This window comes from Lissotriton helveticus, chromosome 1_1, assembly GCF_964261635.1.
Source record: "Lissotriton helveticus chromosome 1_1, aLisHel1.1, whole genome shotgun sequence".
Lineage (NCBI taxonomy): Eukaryota > Metazoa > Chordata > Amphibia > Caudata > Salamandridae > Lissotriton > Lissotriton helveticus.
In genome coordinates, this window is record NC_136057.1 from 1,596,872,366 (window position 1) to 1,596,890,517 (window position 18,152).

The window sequence follows — 18,152 nt, forward strand, 5'->3', positions numbered from 1 at the left end:
GATGCCCGACCGCAAATACTTCTGATGCGATTGCTGGATGAAGAAATAGGCCTCCTGCAGGTCGAGTGGCACCCTTCAGCTTCCAACGGCAGCAACACTTGGGCTAGGGTCAGCATCTTGAACTTCTCCTTTTTGAGGAAATGTTCAACTTCCTAAGGTCCAGGACTGAACGCACACCACAGTACTTTTGGGGCACAAGGAAATAAGTGACGTAGCATTCTTGTCCTTTTCCTGTTCTTGCACCAACTCCACTGCTCCTTTCTGCAGGAGTGGTACCACTTCTTGCTGAAGGATGGCAAGATGGTCTGGAGAGTGGGAGGAAGCCTGGGGCGGAGCTCTACTCAAGGGAAGGGGGCAACCTCTTTCCATTATATGAAGGACCCACTAGTCCGAAGAGATGGCATTCCAGGCAGGCAGAGAGGAGGTCACTCACACTCTCACTACTCTGTGTTGGTCTTGGGAAGACTGCTTTCTTGGGGTAGCCGGAGAGGAGAATGAACAGGAGGAGAATGCTTGCAGAGATGAATTCATGGCCTTTCCCTCCGGCTCTACCCCCGTACTGACAGACCAGCAGATTTTGAGGCTGTTGAGACAGCGTTTGGTAGGATTGTCACTTCTGAAAAGAGAACCCACTGAAGAATACTTAAATGTAAAACAACTGTTGATAACTTTGGGGTTGGGGCTGCTGGAGATTGAGAGATCTATCGGTTGCCTTGCTAGGTTTAAAGTGTTTGAGGGCTGCATTATCTTTGTCTCCAAATAGTCTAGCCCCATCAAATTGTAGATCCATAATATTGGCCAGCACGTTCCTGGAGAATCCAGATGTCCTGAGCCAGGCATGGTGGTGGAGGGAGACTGAAGTGAACATTGCTCTAGCCAGAGAGTCTACGGTGCTAAATTCTAATGAATTATATGACTGGAGGCCCTTATAACTGGAATTGTGGGTGTAATGAGCTGCGCCATGCCCCTTAGAGCATGTGTGTAAAGGGCCAGTAGTCAGTCAGCATTCAAAGCTTTCAGTGCCACACTGCCAGCAGAGAAGAACTTTTCCTTGCTTCAAATTCATTGGATTCCCTGCCCAACGGGACTGTCTGGAATGTACCTTGTGACTGGCCTGAGGAACAGGATGCTTGGATTGATAGGCTTTCTGTTGAAGTATAAACCAAGAGAAAAGACAGGTCTCTCCTGAAACGGGGTTGATACCGCCTGGTGACTAGTCTATTAACTGCTAGTGCAGATGAAGGTCACCAGGACTGGCTCTGCCAAAGCTTCAATGAAGGAAAATAAGGGTTCCGATGTTGGAGTCGAGGGGAGCTGCACGTCCGTGAGGACATTAGCTTTGAGGTGCACTGACGGCAATTATAATTTCAGCAGCTCTGCTGCCTTTCTGACCACTGACAGGAACGAGACATCCTCCTGAGTACGGAGTATTATTGGAAAATCCATCTCCATTTCTGGAAAAGTATCATGTCCACTAGCTGATGACAATCCTGCAACTTCACAGGGATTTGCTATTTTGTCATCCTCTTGCGCGTTAAGATTCAGAAGATCAGGGTCCGAATCAAACTGCCTGTATTCCTCTTTTTCAATAGGCCTCGGAGCCTCCCTTCTAGACCTCTTGAGTGGAGGAAGTTCTGTAAATGGAGGCGACGGCGCCAACAGCTCTGGCTGTGGCTCCGGTGGAGGTGACGGCGTCCGTGGCTTTGGTGATGGCGCTGGCCAGGGCATTTAAGACTGAACTGAATAGATGAGTACCAGGTTGAGCCGTCATCAGAGCGTTCGTCCCAGAGCCGATTGGCATAAACATTCAAAGGCCAAATGGTGCTCCAGGACCCAAGGGTGCTCCAGATGCGTTTGAGGCCCTAGAAAAGATATTAAACATTGTGCTGTGGCATGCTTTGGGGTAGTACTTGGCATCAGTAACTCAGGGAAAGAAGGCTGCAGTGCCGTAAAAACCAGGATTGACATTGATGGCACTGTGTCGGTGGCTTTAGCATAGGGTTCGGCTGAAGAACAGGCTTGGTGTCAGCAGGAGTGGGTTCAGAAAGTTCCACTTGGACTAACTGTTATAATGTAAATAAGTCCATTAGATGCAGAGGTGTAGAAAACAGGAGGATGATTTATTGATGGAGATACAGATGGTAATAATCAAGTAAGTCAATCAGTGAGCATCTTAGAACGAGCCCCACCAGGAGCAGCTCCCTTACTGCTCAGCCCATACTTCCAACTGACACTCATCTCACCAGGCATCCCAAACATTCCATTACATCACACGCACCAGCATTCCAAGACATCCACTCACAACCCATGCATTCTGGCTGAGAAGCAAGGCAGGGAAATGGGAAGGATGTATGGCACAGAATACAAGATACCACACTAACCCGGCTCAGAGAATGAATATCCTTTTGCGAGTTCAGGGTCATCTAGGCAACGTACTTCCTCCATACTTCATGTGTTTTTGTTCGGAGCTCCAGAAGAACGAGGATACAATGCATGAGCAGGAATCGTGATTGGAGCCTAGGCACCACAAGCAGATGGTGTGGTGATCCGTGATGAACATCTGTCCCTTGCAGTCCCTAGAGTGCTTGAAGCCCGAGCGCTTACAGGAAGACGTAACACTGCATCAAAGAGATTGTGAGAAAAATTCTACTCTCAGAGAGCGCGAGCTCCGTATCTGTGTCACAAGGGCAGTAAAAAAGGAACGTACGCTGCACCAGAGTGGGCCCTTCATGGCTTAGGTGACGTCATCTGGTGCCACTTCTGGCATTGATATCAAGTGACATGAGAGCTTTGAAGTTTCCAGATCCAGTCTGATGCCTGGGATTATTCTACAGGTGAGGAATCTGCAGGTAGAAGTATTCATTAAAAAGCCTGATTACATGCAAGCCTTTCCCTGTTTTCCAATGCTCTTTTCTTCAACTAGTTTTTACCTCCTGTTTGCAGTGTGTTTGAGTATTTCACACTAATCTCTTGCCCATCATCTCAATTTTTCATTATCGGACAGCTGATGTAGCTTCTGCTCACTGCAGTTGTAACCAGTTGTAACATATGGCACTTCTCAATTGCGACAGACTTTCACTGCCTGTATCGAGGCTTGCTCTCTGTTCTATTTACATCTGTTGTCAGAGCAAACCTGATTATTACCATTGTGCAATTGCCAGGTCTTCACATTTCTAATTATTGCATATTACTGTGGTATGTAGTTATGTTGTCCTGGGTATGCAACTTGAACTAAAACTTGCTTGAAGTCCATGCTCAATTTCGTAAAAGGAAAATAGAATGCCAATAAAAAAAACTATGCAAATCAGACAGCTGATGCAGACCTTTCATATCCCCTGCTTTACTAACCATTACTAGGTGCAGTTGGTGTCATACTAACCATTCCCAAAAAGCAGAAGTGAAATAAATTATCTGCTGCTCTAGCCAACCTTCCTGCATGCAGAGATTAAAACACAAAACTGCTTGCTGCAGTTGCTTGTATCCCATTTTTGGCAGGGTGGAAGGACTGGCAGAGGAAAAATACGTCAAAATGATACTATTAGATGAACAACATAACCACAATGGTTGAGATACACACCATGGAAGGAGCTCAAACACTGGACTGTTCCGTGTTCTGAAAACAGCAATCACCGCACGACTTTGTTCTTCTTTTGGGTTGCCTGTGACAAACAAAGAGAAGCCAAGACATGAATGAATTTGGTCAACCTGGAGTATTTTGCCCATCTTTTACTCACTGGCCCAAATGCAAAGAAACCTTGCCACATGTAACACATAGTAATCTCCTGACTGCAGCATGTTACAGATTCCAAGAAGCTCAAGCACTAACAATTATTCACAAACAAGATGTTAAGTCTGGAGAAGGGTAATCTTGCAAAACAAATAGGTGTGTACTTGTGTGTGTCTATATGGATAACGTTACCATGTAAACATCATGTAGTGCAGCAGATTTGCATGCTTTGCATACTCCTGCCATCTTGTGCTGCGCCTGGACATTTGCAACTTGTTTAGTTTCAAAGAAGTGAAGTCACAAGACCTGTTGTGACTCCACCCTTTGTACACAATGTATGAGCACACTGGCCTCACCTCAGATTGCACGGGGAGTGAGATCTTAGCCTTGGCATAGCAAGTTTGAAGCACTTAACTATCCACCTGGCAATGTCACATTTAGAGATGGCACAGACCCTGTTGGGTTTGGCAAAGGCTATAAAATGTTGAGAAAACTTTATATAGGCTTAATTCCATTAATGTAGTACATGATCGTTCTCTTAACATCCAGAGAGAGAAGTGCCCTTTTTTGTCATAGACCTAGTTGTGGGAAGAAAACAGGCAGCTCAATGGTCTGGTTCATGTGGAAAGGTGAAACAATCTTGGGCAGAAAACTGAGATTGATATAGAGAATGACCCTATCTTTGTGAACCTGAATAAATGGTTCTTGGACTGTAAGAACCTGAATCTCGCCCACCTGTCGGAAGGAGGGGATTGCGATTAGATCAGAGTGACTCTCTAAGGCAAGAAGGTATTTGACATGGTGGTTCAAAGGGAGGGCTAATTGACTACACTGGGGTTCCAGACGGGTGTTGGAGGAGTCTATGGAGATATTACCCTCTTTAAACCCTTTCTCGATGACCTGAATGACTGGTATTTTAAACAGGGAGGATTTTGAAGGTTCTCTGTAATTCCAGTTAAATGTAAGCCGATACAAGTGCAGGCCAGGCCTGCCTTGTATAAATATTGGAGGTAGGAAACTATGTCCTGCACAGAAACTTTAAGGGATCTAACTATTTGGAAATTCAGGAACGCATGATCCTTTTCTATTTAGGAACAGGTGCGAGTAGTAGGCCGCGGGTAGGCCCAGCAGCGTCCCGCCAGGGACCGGTGGAGGATGGCCTCAACAACGAGGTGGTGGGACGCTTCCGACCATCGGGCTGGCACCGTACCGAGCAGCCGTCCTCCTGACGCCTGGAGGGGCGAACAAGAGGCTTGAGCAGCGACCCGACTCGGCCTCGCGATGGGCGGCCTCCGACGGTGCTGGACCTGTAGCTGAACGGCCCCATCGACACCTGTGACCCAACGGGCCGAATCGAGCTGCACCGGAGGGCCCCTGAAGGGAGTCGGGGCCCTCGCTGATCGACTGCGGAGCTGAGCGCGTCTTGTGCCCCTGGGAGCCCGGGACGTGGCTCACTGGTCCTTGGGGTCCCCGACACTGGCCCGATCCCGTCCGAGCTGGGGGCGGGGTCTCAGGCGGAGCGGCCTGTGACCGCTGGTGTTTAGCGGAGCTGTGGGAGCGGAGCTGGATAGGTTCTCTGCAGCCTCCCGGGGAGAACGAGCTGCGCATCGGAGCAGGCCCAGAAGAGGGAAGACGAGAGGAGAGCCGGCGTTATTCGTGACGTGGGTCCGAGGCCCGGGGCGGTGAGTGAGGACGCACTGGGGAGGCGGCGAGCCGCTGAGAGGGGCTGCCTGCGGGGAGTGGAACGCTGCTGCACACGAGACTGGCGCCCGGGGCTTTGGAGTGCTCCCCCGGGGTGCTGTGAGAGCTCCTTGTGACTGCCGCCATTTTGCCACCCGAGGCTCACGCAGGGAGGTTGAGCGACACTGCAGGGGCCTGCTCCCACCGAATTCTTGAAGATCCCTGCCCCAGCCCCCATAGCTGCTGTGACGACCTGTAGAGCATCTACCTCCGCTCCCACTACCAGCCCCTGGTCCTGACTGCCTAGAGGGTGTCTGGCTCCAGGAAGTGCATCAGAAATCCATCGTTGGCGCCACTCGCCTCTGTGCTTACGGTGTACCAGCGCCCTGAATTTGTTGGGAGGCCCAGCAGGGGTTTGGTGAGAGGGCGCACGGAGGCGCCTCCCGCTGGCCAGTGGTAACCCGGAGCTTGCTTGCTGTGGGGGCCTGGGGGGGCTGCGGGGTGTTTGAGAGGCTTTGCCTGCTTGACTTGTGCTGGTTTGACCGCCCCGTGCCCTGCACACTTGGACGCCTAGGTTTCACACCTCGCTGCGGTTGGGAGCCTGCCTCTCCTTGGGGGCGCTTCAGGGGTGTTGACTTGGGGGTAGGCTGCTGGCGTTTAATCCTTCTGCTGTAGGGCGGAGCCTTCGTCTGGGACGCCCTGGCCCCGCCTCTTCAAGCCTTCGTCTTGCGGACGTTGGGCAGGCATGTCCACTTCGCGAAGATGGAAAGGGAAAACCCTCACTGATATCTTTGGCCGCTCCCTGTCCGACCCCAGGATGGCGACCGCCGGCCTCGGGAAGGAAGCGCCTAAACCTCCCACACCTCCCGGGGATGAACCAATAACTAAGGCTTTCCTAGAGTCGCTGTTCCTCACCCTCCGATAGGACATACAATCAGTCAAGGCCGAATTTGCGACGGACGTTAACGAGCTGCGGAGAGACGTGGACGCAGTGGGGGAGCGCGTGGCTACCCTGGAGAAGAAGAGTGACACCGCGGTGATGGAGGTGACGATTCTTCAACAAGAGATCATCCGGCTGCAGGATCAGCATGTAGACATGCAATCACACATGGAGGAATTGGAAAACAGATCCTGCAGGCATAATATTAGAATCAGAGGAGTGCGACCGTCAGAGGACACCAAGGACCTGTTTGCGTTCACTAATGGCCTCTTTCGCCATATACTGGGTGCTGTCCACGACTCCGACATAATCCTTGATAGAGCACACAGAGTGGGGCCACCAAGAGCTCCCAATACCCCCCCGGCAGACATCTTGGTGTGTGTGCAGGACTTTAGGGTCAATGAAGCCATTCTGGCGAAGGCGAGATCTATGCACCCTATCTCTTACCATGGACACTCACCAGTGTTATACCAGGACCTAGCCTTGATCACCAAACAGCGCCAACGTCAATTCCGTCCGGTGACGGAGCATTTGAGGCAGCAGGGGATCCCATATTCATGGGGCACCCCTTTCGCCTGATTTTCCGGTTTAATGGCAAACTCTAGCAACTTAGTTCCCTGATAAGACTCGTGCCGACTGCTCGGCCTTGCCCCACCGGGTGAAGATGAAGACGTCCACGACACTGAGGACAGGGCCGAGGCATCCCCATAGGGCTGGCAGAAACAAGGCAGACGACGTATACGGAAAACGAACAAGAAAGACATTGCCCAAAATCAGCAGAAGGCTGTGGAGGGTGCATCGGAGTCTCTCGCGACAGAGCCCAGCACGGGGTGATATCTTGAATCTAAGACTGCCTTCCCGAGCCTCTAGTCTTTTCCATCCTTGGACCCAGGCAAGGGGCAAGTGGGGGAACACCCCCTGCAGGGGCCATGACACGAGACCCCTCGCTCTCTTGGCTGGTCTTCCTCGGATGACAAACGTTGCTCATTGACTGTGCCTGGTTGGGCTGTTCCTTCACGGCAGCTGCTTTGGGGCCTCCTTTCGGGGTTTGGAATGCTGGCAGGCGGTGGGGGGAACCGGCCCCTCCAGTTGGCCACACCAGGAGCCCCCATTTGACGACCTCCCGGCTCCTCCGGGTTGGCGGACTTTATGCCTGGAACTTGCCCTTTTCTTCGTTTTTGGTCTTCTTACCCCTCACGCGGTCGCTTTTTTGGTTGCCATGTTCTGGGGTTTTGTTGTTGGGTTTGGGTTCCCTCGTCCACCTTTCCCGGTTGTCTCTTGACGTTTTTTTCCCTATGATTCATTGGTTGGCACATATTCACTCGAACACCTTTGGGTACCCTGGTGTTTGTTGTAGTCAGCAGGGTAGATCACGTCTAGTCCCGACTCCAGCTTTCCGATGACCCACGACACACTTAAAATCCTCACCTTAAATGTGAGGGGCTTGAACAACCCGATCAAATGCAGAGCCGTCCTCCACTACTTGGAACACTCACAAGCAGACATATGTTTACTCCAGGAGACCCACCTTCTTTACAAGGACCACCACAGATTGAGGTCTAGGCATTCCCAACACAATTGTTCTCCTCTAACACCTCCAAGTCGGCAGGGGTGGCCATACTAGTATCCCGCACTTTTCCTGGGAGGGTCCTACAGAAGGAAGCGGAACTCCGAGGTCGCTTACTCACATACCCGTTCATGCTAGGGGGGACATCTCTCGTTATAGGGTCTATATATGCACCCAACGAGGGACAAGCTAAATTCCTCCTTAAGGCCCTTCGAGAGGTGGCCGTGGCCTCCAACAGATGTTTGTTACTGGGGGGGGACCTCAACCTAGTTTTCGATAATGAAATGAACCGTTCTTGCTAGAGGACGTCCCAGGCTGACGTTCTCTCACCCACGGGTCGGACACTTCTCCGAGACCTAGGGCTGTCTGATCTTTGGCGTCACTTACACCCACGCCCCCGCAGTTATACTTTCTACTCCGGGACCCACAAGACTTATGCGCGATTAGACTATTTCCTTTGCTCCTCATCCCTCCAGTCCCATGCACTGGACGCTGATATTTTGGCGGTCTCTCTATCAGACCACTCCCCTGTCCTAGCTACATTTCAGCTCCCGCGCTCGCTGCACCCTCACAGACACTGGCGCCTACACGACACAATGCTACACACCCCAACGGTGATCACCCAAATTCAGAAAGCCCTTACGGACTATATCACCCTCAATGCTAACTCTGACACCTCGCTGGTGACTCAATGGGCAGTGCTAAAGGCGGTCCTCAGAGGGGAATTTATAACGATCTCCTCAGCCCAAAATCGAGATAGAACCCGCAAGAGAGAGGAACTGACTCAGAGGGTTCTGGCGCAAGAACAGTTACACCAGAGAACGGGTGCCTCCCGTGCGTGGCGCCAGCTCTCCGTTGAACAGAAGCAACTTGCCGCCCTGTACCAGGACAGGGCCGAGTATGCAGCTTAGGCTTCGTCACTCCTTCGACACAGGAGGGGATGGATGTAGCCGTCTCCTAGCCAATAAGCTGCGCGAGGCCAGACAGAGACAGTCAGGGGGCAAGCTGGTAACCGACGATGCGACCATAGCTGAAGTCTTCCGTGACTTCTATGCAGATCTTTACATGGGAGACCCTCTAGACCCCGAACGTAGCGCTGAGTATATTGCCGATGCGGGTATACCATCTTTGTCCTCAGTGCAGGCAGCCTACCTAGACAGAGCCATACAGACAGAGGAAGTCGTATCTGCAATCTCCCGTCTTAAAATTGGTAAATCACCCGGCCCTGATGGCTATACGGCCACCTTTTATAAAACCTTCTGCAACCAATTGGACCCCCTTCTAACAAGACTGTTCAATACCTTTGAGCAAACTGGAGCAATTCCGGGGGAGATGTTAGAGGCTGCGGTGGTCGTTATCCCGAAGCCGGGCAAGGATAGGACAGCATGCAGCGCATATAGGCCCATATCCCTGCTCAACATAGATCTTAAATTATATACTAGTATTTTAGTGGTCCGACTGGCGGCCTATATGGCCCAGCTGATTGAACCTGATCAGGCCGGTTTTATCCCGCAGAGACAGACCAGTGACAATACTAAGCACATCCTACACCTGAAAAGGCATCCCGCACCCCAGGCGAATACATGCTCCTGGCTATTGACGCAGAGAAGGCCTTTGATAGGGTGCACTGGCCTTATCTAGAGATGGTCTTAATGGCCGCCGGCTTCGGTGAGAAACTCCGCACTCGAATTTTAAACTGATATCGTTCACCTATGGTGACGGTTCGAGTCAATGGTCATACTTCCTCTCGATTTCCCATAGGGAGGGGCACCAGACAGGGCTGCCCCCTGTCACCCCTCCTCTTTGCGTTGTATATGGAGCTTTAGCACTTAAGAGTCCAACGTCACCCTCTTATAACCGGCATCAAGTTCGGGGGGGGGGGGGGGGGGGCGGGGTACCCACACCATAAGCCTCTATGCAGACGACATCCTACTGTCTCTGTTGGAACCCGTCACAGCTCTGCGCTCCCTCTCCATCGAACTGCACAGTTTTGCTCAGGAATCGGGCTTTAAAATAATATGGATAAATCCTTAGCTCTTGATGTCTCCCTCTCCTCGTCCACCCTTACTCGCCTTCAGGAGGAACATCCGATGCAATGGGCGACGAGCCCAATCCCATACCTAGGCATCCAGCTCGCTCCACTATTCAGGCGACATCTGACATTAACTATTTGAACCTCCGAACTTGCATTCGTGGGGAACTAGCCAGGTGGAAACATTGCACTATGTCTTGGCTTGGTAGAATAGCAGCCATCAAAATGACTATACTCCCTCAAATTCTATATATTTTCCAGGCTCTTCCCCCCTGGCCTCCTCAGGGATGGATCCAACAGACTCTGGCGGACTTAGCGCGCTTTATCTGTCACAGCCGTAAGCCACGATTTCGACATCAGGTTGCGGTCCTGCCGCCAGAGAAGGGGAGGGGGGTACCCGATCTTCAGTTATACTTTCATGCTATTCAGCTTTGTTACCTGGTAGAGTGGCAGTGCTTGGAATCCGAAAAGCACTGGCTATTTCAGGACCAGGCAGTGGCAGGTAGACCATTACAGAGGTCCCCTTCCTCCTTAAACATCACCGGCCTGCTAATATTTATGCCTCTTACATTACTCGCACGATTATGGAATCCTGGGACCGAACCAATGTCTCTGCACACTTGACTACCTTCCACTCACCTCTCACACTGATATTTGGTAATCCGGAGTTCCAACCTGGCACAGACGTGCGGGCCTTCCAGGGCTGGCGATCTTCCCTTTGCAGGTCACTGGGCCACCTTTTCGATCTAGATGGTATTATCCTATTCCCACAGCTCAGGGAACATTATGGTCTCACAGAGACGGAGCGCCTGCCATACCTCCAGATCAGACACTGGGCTTTGACCCACAAATCAAACCGCAGGCTCAGCGGCTCCTCACTCCCTACGAAAAGTGGCTAGTAACACGCACCTCTGACAAGAACATCATCTCCGACCTACATAAGATGCTCCTGGCTAATACCACCCATACATATAACGCGGGGCGCACCCATTGGGAGAGGGACCTGGGGAGATCCCTGAGCCACAAAGAATGGGAGGGTATTTATCACAGGGCACAACACTCGGCCTATCATATGGGCCTCACAGAGACCCTGATCAAGTTTGTCACCTATTGGTATTACACACTGGAGCGTTTACACAGCTTCGATCCCCGACGGTGCGCTCTGCGCTGGAGGGAATGTGGGGAGGTGGGGACATTGGAACAGGTTCTTTGGAGCTGTACCCGCATACAACAGTACTGGTAACAAGTTCTTGATGAAATAGACCTACACCTTGAGACCCAGCTCTCTCGCTTCCCCTCCTATGTTCTTCTAGTTTTGTCTAACCCATTGATGTATCCCCTAAAGTCCCGGAAGGGCCGACTAATAGCGATTGCCCTAGGAACAGCCATACAGAACAACCTGATACATTGGCGTTCTACCCAATTGCCCACGCACACTGGCTGGCTTCAGAGACTTTGGCACGTGTTGGGAATGGAGAAACTCACGCTTACACTGGATGGCAGGGTTTTAGAGTTTCCTGAATTGTGGCGGCCCCATCTGACTCTCCTGGTGTCTGAGTTCCGAGAGTTGACGTGCCCTAGATACCTCCGCTTACTGCGGCTTCCTGACACGCAAATCCCAAGCAAAGAGGCCTCGAAACGTCGTAAACGGCATAGCTGAACATCCATCCATCCGGGGGCCATTTTTGGCTCCTGAGACCCCCTCCCCCATGCTTTTAATATTTTTTAAAAATACATTTCATTTTGAGGGAGGGGCTGTGTGCTCCCCTCCCATGCCATTTTCGGCCCGGGTACCCCATCCCCCAGGACATGGCCTCTATGTTGGGGACCGCGGGGGGAGCTCCAATGCCTACAAGCAGCTCCCTTTGCCCAAAACCAATTCTACTTTGATTCATGTAAGCGAGAGCAGTTTTCCTGCTCTCGCTTCCATGAGGCGAAGCAGATGTGTGCTATGGCAGGGCGGAAGCAGTGGTCCTGCCCTGCCATAGCAAACTGCAATGTCCCGGGGGTGGGCACCCCGGGACATTGCTGGAGCGGGCCCTGGGGTGTGGTTTTTGCCGGGCGCCACTACGCACCTCGTATGTTAATTAGTCAATGCCAGGGGAGGTGGTGACCTCTGAAGACCTGTTAGCGAGCCCCCCCACACACATTTCTTTTTTTTTTTAAAAAGCCTCGGGAGGTTGCAGTCCAGGCGGCAGCAAGGGACTTGCGTGGCGCCCACAAATAATTAACATAGCCCCGGGGAAGTGGGGGGTCCCAGGGGCTCTGCAGGATTGCCCCCGTGACCTGGCCGACCCGGGGGCTTAAAAGAAAGAGCACAGGAGACCGCACTTCATTTAAAAAAAAAAAAAAAAAAAAAAAAACGTTGGGATTCGCGCAACCTACGCGAATTCCACCGAAAATAAAAAACATATGCTTTTTTGGGCCCTCGGAGGTCCCTGTGGGACCCCTGAGCAGGCCTAGGGTGTCAGGGTGTTTCTACCCTGCCCCATTTTCTTTATTTTTAACCTTTTTTCTTGTGACTCGGTTCAACCAAGTCACAAGATGGCTGCCATATTTCCTAGCTTGAAGTGTTGGTAGCCAATCAGAGTCAGGCTCGTGATCGGGAGGGTTCAAGGATCCACGGCGGTCACCAGATACTAATATTTCTATATGTATGAATTTTTCAGGAACTACCAAACCGATTTTCACCATTTAGAAAAAGATCCCTTTCTGAACCAAGATCTACCTTTTTGCCAAATTTGGTGTAATTCCGTTCAGCAGTTCGAGCTGTAGCCTTGCCTAAAGTTTTCAATGGAAATTAACTTGGAAAAAAAGCGTTTTGGGACCCCCCTTTTTTCTCGGCCCCGCTTGACGAATCAACCCGAAACTTTCAAGACAGGAGCTGACCTGAGCGGGCCATTTGTTTGGAAAACTTTGCGAAGATTCGTCAAACGGTGCAAAAGAAAAACGCTCTTTGAATAGAAACAAGGTCCTAACTATGACTACCTACTGGTGACCGCCAGTAGGGGAGGGGGAATATATATATATTACCTACTGGCGGTCGCCAGTAGGTATATATAGTTAGGATTTTTTCTCTATGGGATTTTTGAAAATTCTATGTCTAATAACTTTGGCGTTTGTGGACGGAATTGGCTGAAATTTTCAGGAAAATGGAACATTTTGTTTCTGAGCAGCCCCTGAAAATTTGGGGGGGTTTCGACAAGGGGGGGGGGGCGAGAAAAAAGGGGGGTCCCAAAACGTGTTTTTAACATTGAGTTTTCCATAGGGCGGTTGGCCTCACTTTTAGCCCGAACGGCTGAATGGATTTGCACGAAACTTGGCAAAATTGTAGGGACTGGTAGCCCGATGTTCCTTTGCTAGGTCTCAATATATGTGCTCCAGTGGATTTTGAGAAATTAACGTTCAAAAAAAGATATATATCTGTAACAGCGGACCAGGCAGCGCTCCAGTTCGCGTACTTTTCGCGTTACGGAGCTTTGTGAAGCGAAGCTGATTGGTTCTCCGGCGTCTGTAAACATTCCAAACAGTCCGTAGCGGCCGCCATCTTGTCTCTCGGTAGGATCGAGAGACAAGAGGAGGCCAAAGCGAAGGGGCAAATGACCATAAGGGGGCATAGTAGATCCTCCCTGACCCCCTAGGTTTGATGTGGAGGTTTTAAAAGGGCCCCGCGAGGCAAAAAAAATAATAATAATAATCGAACTGCTGAATGGATTTGCACGAAACTTGGCAAAATTGTAGGGACTGGTAGCCCGATGTGCCTTTGCTAGGTCTCAATATATGTGCTCCAGTGGATTTTGGGAAATTAACGTTCAAAAAAAGATATATATCTGTAACAGCGCTCCGCTTCGCGTACTTTTCGCGTTACGTAGCTTTGCGAAGCTGATTGGTTCTCCGGCGTCTGTAAACATTCCAAACAGTCCGTAGCGGCCGCCATCTTGTCTCTCGGTAGGATCGAGAGACAAGAGGAGGTCAAAGTGAAGGGGCAAATGACCATAAGGGGGCATAGTAGATCCTCACTGACCTCTTAGGTTTGATTAACCATTTTGCCAAGTTTGGTGTAATTCCGTTCAGCCATTCAGGCTGTAGACGTATCTAAATGTCCTATGGAAAATTGCATGGGGAAAACACATTTGAAAGTGTTGAAATTTAGAACCAATTAAAATGTTACTTTGGTTTTGTATTTGTGTGTGATGAAAGGTAATTGGTTATGTATATATCTAAAATGAGAGGAAACCACAGCCATTTTGTGATACTACTGTCTGAGGTACATTTGTGAGGAATTTTTGGTGCTCAATTTCTGGTGTTTGATTTACACAGTACTAACACTTCTCCTACTTTCAAAAAGGTGAGTTGTTAATTTGTAAGGGGAACTATGTTGTACACTTTAAGATAATTTGAAAAATGTTTTCTGTTATTCATTTTCAGTCCTTCTGTTATACTAAATACTTGATAAAGTTAGTTTTATATTATGTATTACTAAAAACGATAAATGAAAGTGATTATTTTTTTCTGCAATTTACAGCAAGAAATTTCAAAATAAAATGGATCACAATGAAGAGACCGTGGCAATTTCTTTTGAATTATCCACTACATTTATTGAAATTGACAGCACCAATAATGAAATATTCTCACAAGGAGGAGATGACTTGAATGATTTTTTTGATCAATCTCTTGACGGCGAATTTATCGAATGTTTGGAGACCATAGAGCTACAAGAATCATCATTGCAGACTTTTCATGAGGAGATTTCTGATGAGATGATTGAAGAGGAAATTCCTGATGAGGACATGTTACTAGTTCTTTCAAATTATGAAAATTCAGAAGAATAAATTTATATTTAGAAATCAAAAATTGTTTGAGACATTATTCATTTTTATTTTTAATTTATGAGGTTGTAGCGAAGTGATTGTAGTATAAAAAAAGACATAGTATAGAGTGCAAAAATTGGTTCTTTTTGGAGGGGCAAAAAAAAAAAATCGTTTTTTTGGTGGGGTGCGCCCGGTTAGCGTAATGGGAAGTGGACTGGGGAGCGTACTACAAGGAAAGAAGAATGATTGACTTTTAACTTATTGTATGTTTATAGACTTGTTTTTCTGCTGAGTGACGTCTCGGCCTATCTCCACGGGATGCAGTCCCTACCATCTCGGCGTTTAAGCCCAGGGGGACCGGTAGTGTGGGAGAGATAACGGGGCATATTATCAAGGGGGTTTATCTCCGCTTTTTTGGCTTTAAAAGCCAAGAAAGCGGAGATAAAATTATCTGCGTATTACGTAGCTGTCGCTAACACCAGTTAGCGACCGCTAGTAGGAGATAGCGACCATCTTGGGCTCCACTTTGCATGTCAGTGATATTTATCACTAATGACATGCAAAGTGGGCATGCCAAGATGTTAGCGACTGGAAACAGTCGCTAACATCGCTATCTCCTATTACCAACTTTTGGAGATATTCGCGCTAAGCGCGAATATCTCCAAAAAGTAACACCTGTCCTGAGCAGTTCTTAGCCATGTCATCCAATGGGAGGTGGATAACATGGCTAAGAGCATTAGCTCGGTAATGCATGAATATCGCTGACTTTTCAGCGATATTAATGCATTGCGGCCGTTTTTTATCGCATTTGCGATAAACTTTGATAATAGCAAGGTTTATCTGCGATAATTTCTGACGATGCTTAGCGGTAAAAAATTTGTTGCTAAGCATCGTTAGGGATAAATATCGCTTAACTTTGGTAATATGCCCCAACGTCTGTTAACGTTCGATTCGAAGGAAATGAGGAAGTGTTGAAAAACATTGTCTGCGCCATCTTGCCTTTTTTCAAATGCCACACTTTTGTCGTGCACGGCAGCCATTTTAGATGCCTTGACCAGACCCACTCTCTGCACGCTGTCGATCCGTAGCATGGCTCCCCACCCTCGCAAGCATCTTCCCCAGGCACTGGTCACCCCCGCTCTGTCTTATGCATGGGCAATAAACCTCCCCCCATCTGCGCTGCTCTTCCCTGAGAATCACACCCTGTGCCCGCCCGACACCTCCCTTTCGCCCTATTCACTACCGCACCCTCTGACACTCCTCTTCCTCTGTGTCCGATTGTCCAGGCCGGTCCCAGGCTATCAGCTAGCCCTGCAGATGTAGTTTATGGCCCCAGCTGTAAAGAATCACCCCTCTTCAAAGGAGTTATAGTAGATCAAGGCCCACACCCGATGAGATCCGTCACACCACACGCGTTCCTACTATCTGAAAACAATCCTGTATTGTCATTGGGGAGGGGACCGAGCCTGAAGCGGAAGATTCCAGGGATGACTCTTTGTACATCAAAGTTTTTACAATTATGTGTCACATTAAAAATATATAGCACTCCAACAAAGTAGTAGGAATATAAAACTTTAATAACTTATAAATATATACAACAAAACAAAAACAGTAAAAACATTTAAACAATGAAGAGACCGTGGTAATTTCTTTTCAATTATCCACTACATTTATTGAAATTGACAGCACCAATAATGAAATATTCTCACAAGGAGGAGATGACTTGAATGATTTTTTTGATCAATCTCTTGATGGCGAATTTATCGAATGTTTGGAGACCATAGAGTTACAAGAATCATCATTGCAGACTTTTCATGAGGAGATTCCTGATGAGATGATTGAAGAGGAAATTCCTGATGAGGACATGTTACTAGTTCTTTCAAATTATGAAAATTCAGAAGATGTTGCCTGGGTGCCGCACTGATTTGGGTATCGACCGTGGGGTGTCCCGGGGGGTGGGTCGTCAGTAGCGGTCTGTTGTGCGAATAGTTCCAAGGCAGCAGAACGCGCTGAAATCTGGATGGCACCAAGGTGATGTCCAGTAAGTTGCCGCCCACCAAATAACGGCGTGGGGCGCGCGGGGGGGGGGGGGGGGGGGGAGAGAGGCAGTCCAAAGTTCCGTTAAAAGGGCAAAGGAAAGGATCGGTGGTTTGAACCATCAGTCAAAAAGGGGAGGGGGTGCAACAATTTTTCCTACCGGGTCACACTGTGCTTTCACCGGAACTGAGGTCTGCAGGATTCTAGTCATTCAAACTGAGGCTGGCGCCAGCATGGGAGCGCCGACGTCCCGTGGCTACAGTTTCGTCACTACACGGGCGATCATGGCAGTCATTCCCCATCGGGGGTGTCTGCGGGGGTCGGGGACTCCCGCGGCTCCTCTAGAATCTTCAAGGTCGTGGAGGACTACGGTGGTGGAGTCAACCAGTGACCGGGCCATTTCTTTATGCTTGGCCCGCTCTTGCCAGGTCGACCGCCATTTTGAGAGTTCGGTAGCTACCTGCGATCGTGGGGTCAAATGAGCGGACGGGCTCCACCCTGCCGGGCGAGACGTTGCAGCATCGCCACAGTGGAAGTACCCTTTTCCGGGCGCCTGGAGCGCTGAGGGTGCAGCTGGGAAGCCTCCACCTGGAGAGGCGGGAGAGGCCTGTTCGCACCGTCTCTCCCACCCAGTGCACCCCACGGCGTCTCGCTTGACATTTGTTATGGCCGGACCAGGCGATGAGGACGAGGGGGGGGGGGGGGGTCGGAGGCATGTGCAAGACATCCCCCCCCAGTGTTGTCGCAGCCATTATAAAAGAAAGAAGAAATGTCCCGTCCGTCTTTGGGCCGGACCTCCGGTGGATGGCGGCCGGACCCCCTTTGCTCTGGCCCCATGAACGGGTTCCTTGGCTCATCCGGTGGGGCAGGCCTTGGCGTGTGGTGCCTCTCCTGGGCCTTTCGTACAGTGGCCTCTCCACTCCCAGGCCCTCCATGGATGCTGGCCCAGACTGGGAGAGAGAGGGTCTAACCTGCAATTCTCCAGGGTTACCGCCACCGCGGCCGGATCCCGTCGGCCTCGGCCTCTGGTTGATGGTGGCCGGACTGGGAGAGAGAGGGGAGGGTCGAGGACACAGACATTCCCCCCCCTTGCAACTCTCCAGGGTGGTCGTAGCAATCCCCCTGGACGGGTGCCATTGGCCTCGGCCTTTCCTCCGGCTACACCCTACGTGATGATCTTCTGCCGACGGTTGGCAGCAGGACCCGCCTTATATGTGTTGCTTCCGGCTGGGCGTAGCCGGAAACCTGTTGCACTTTGGAAGTTTCCAGAATGGGGCGGATGTCTGCTGACTTGTATCTTTCCCAGTTTGCCGTTATTTGGCCGTGGCAGGCGGTGGGACAGACACGTTTTGGGGCAG

General features: G+C 50.1%; 1 protein-coding gene across 1 annotated transcript in view; it reads right to left on the reverse strand.

Annotated features, from left to right (window-relative positions):
• The window catches only part of AAAS (aladin WD repeat nucleoporin), a 416,285-nt gene that overhangs the window by 43,602 nt on the left and 354,531 nt on the right, over positions 1 to 18,152 (reverse strand). The window contains exon 15 of the mRNA XM_078687624.1: positions 3,578 to 3,659. Within this exon, the coding sequence (XP_078543750.1) occupies positions 3,578 to 3,659 (82 nt within the window). The remainder of the gene's footprint in view (positions 1 to 3,577; positions 3,660 to 18,152) is intronic.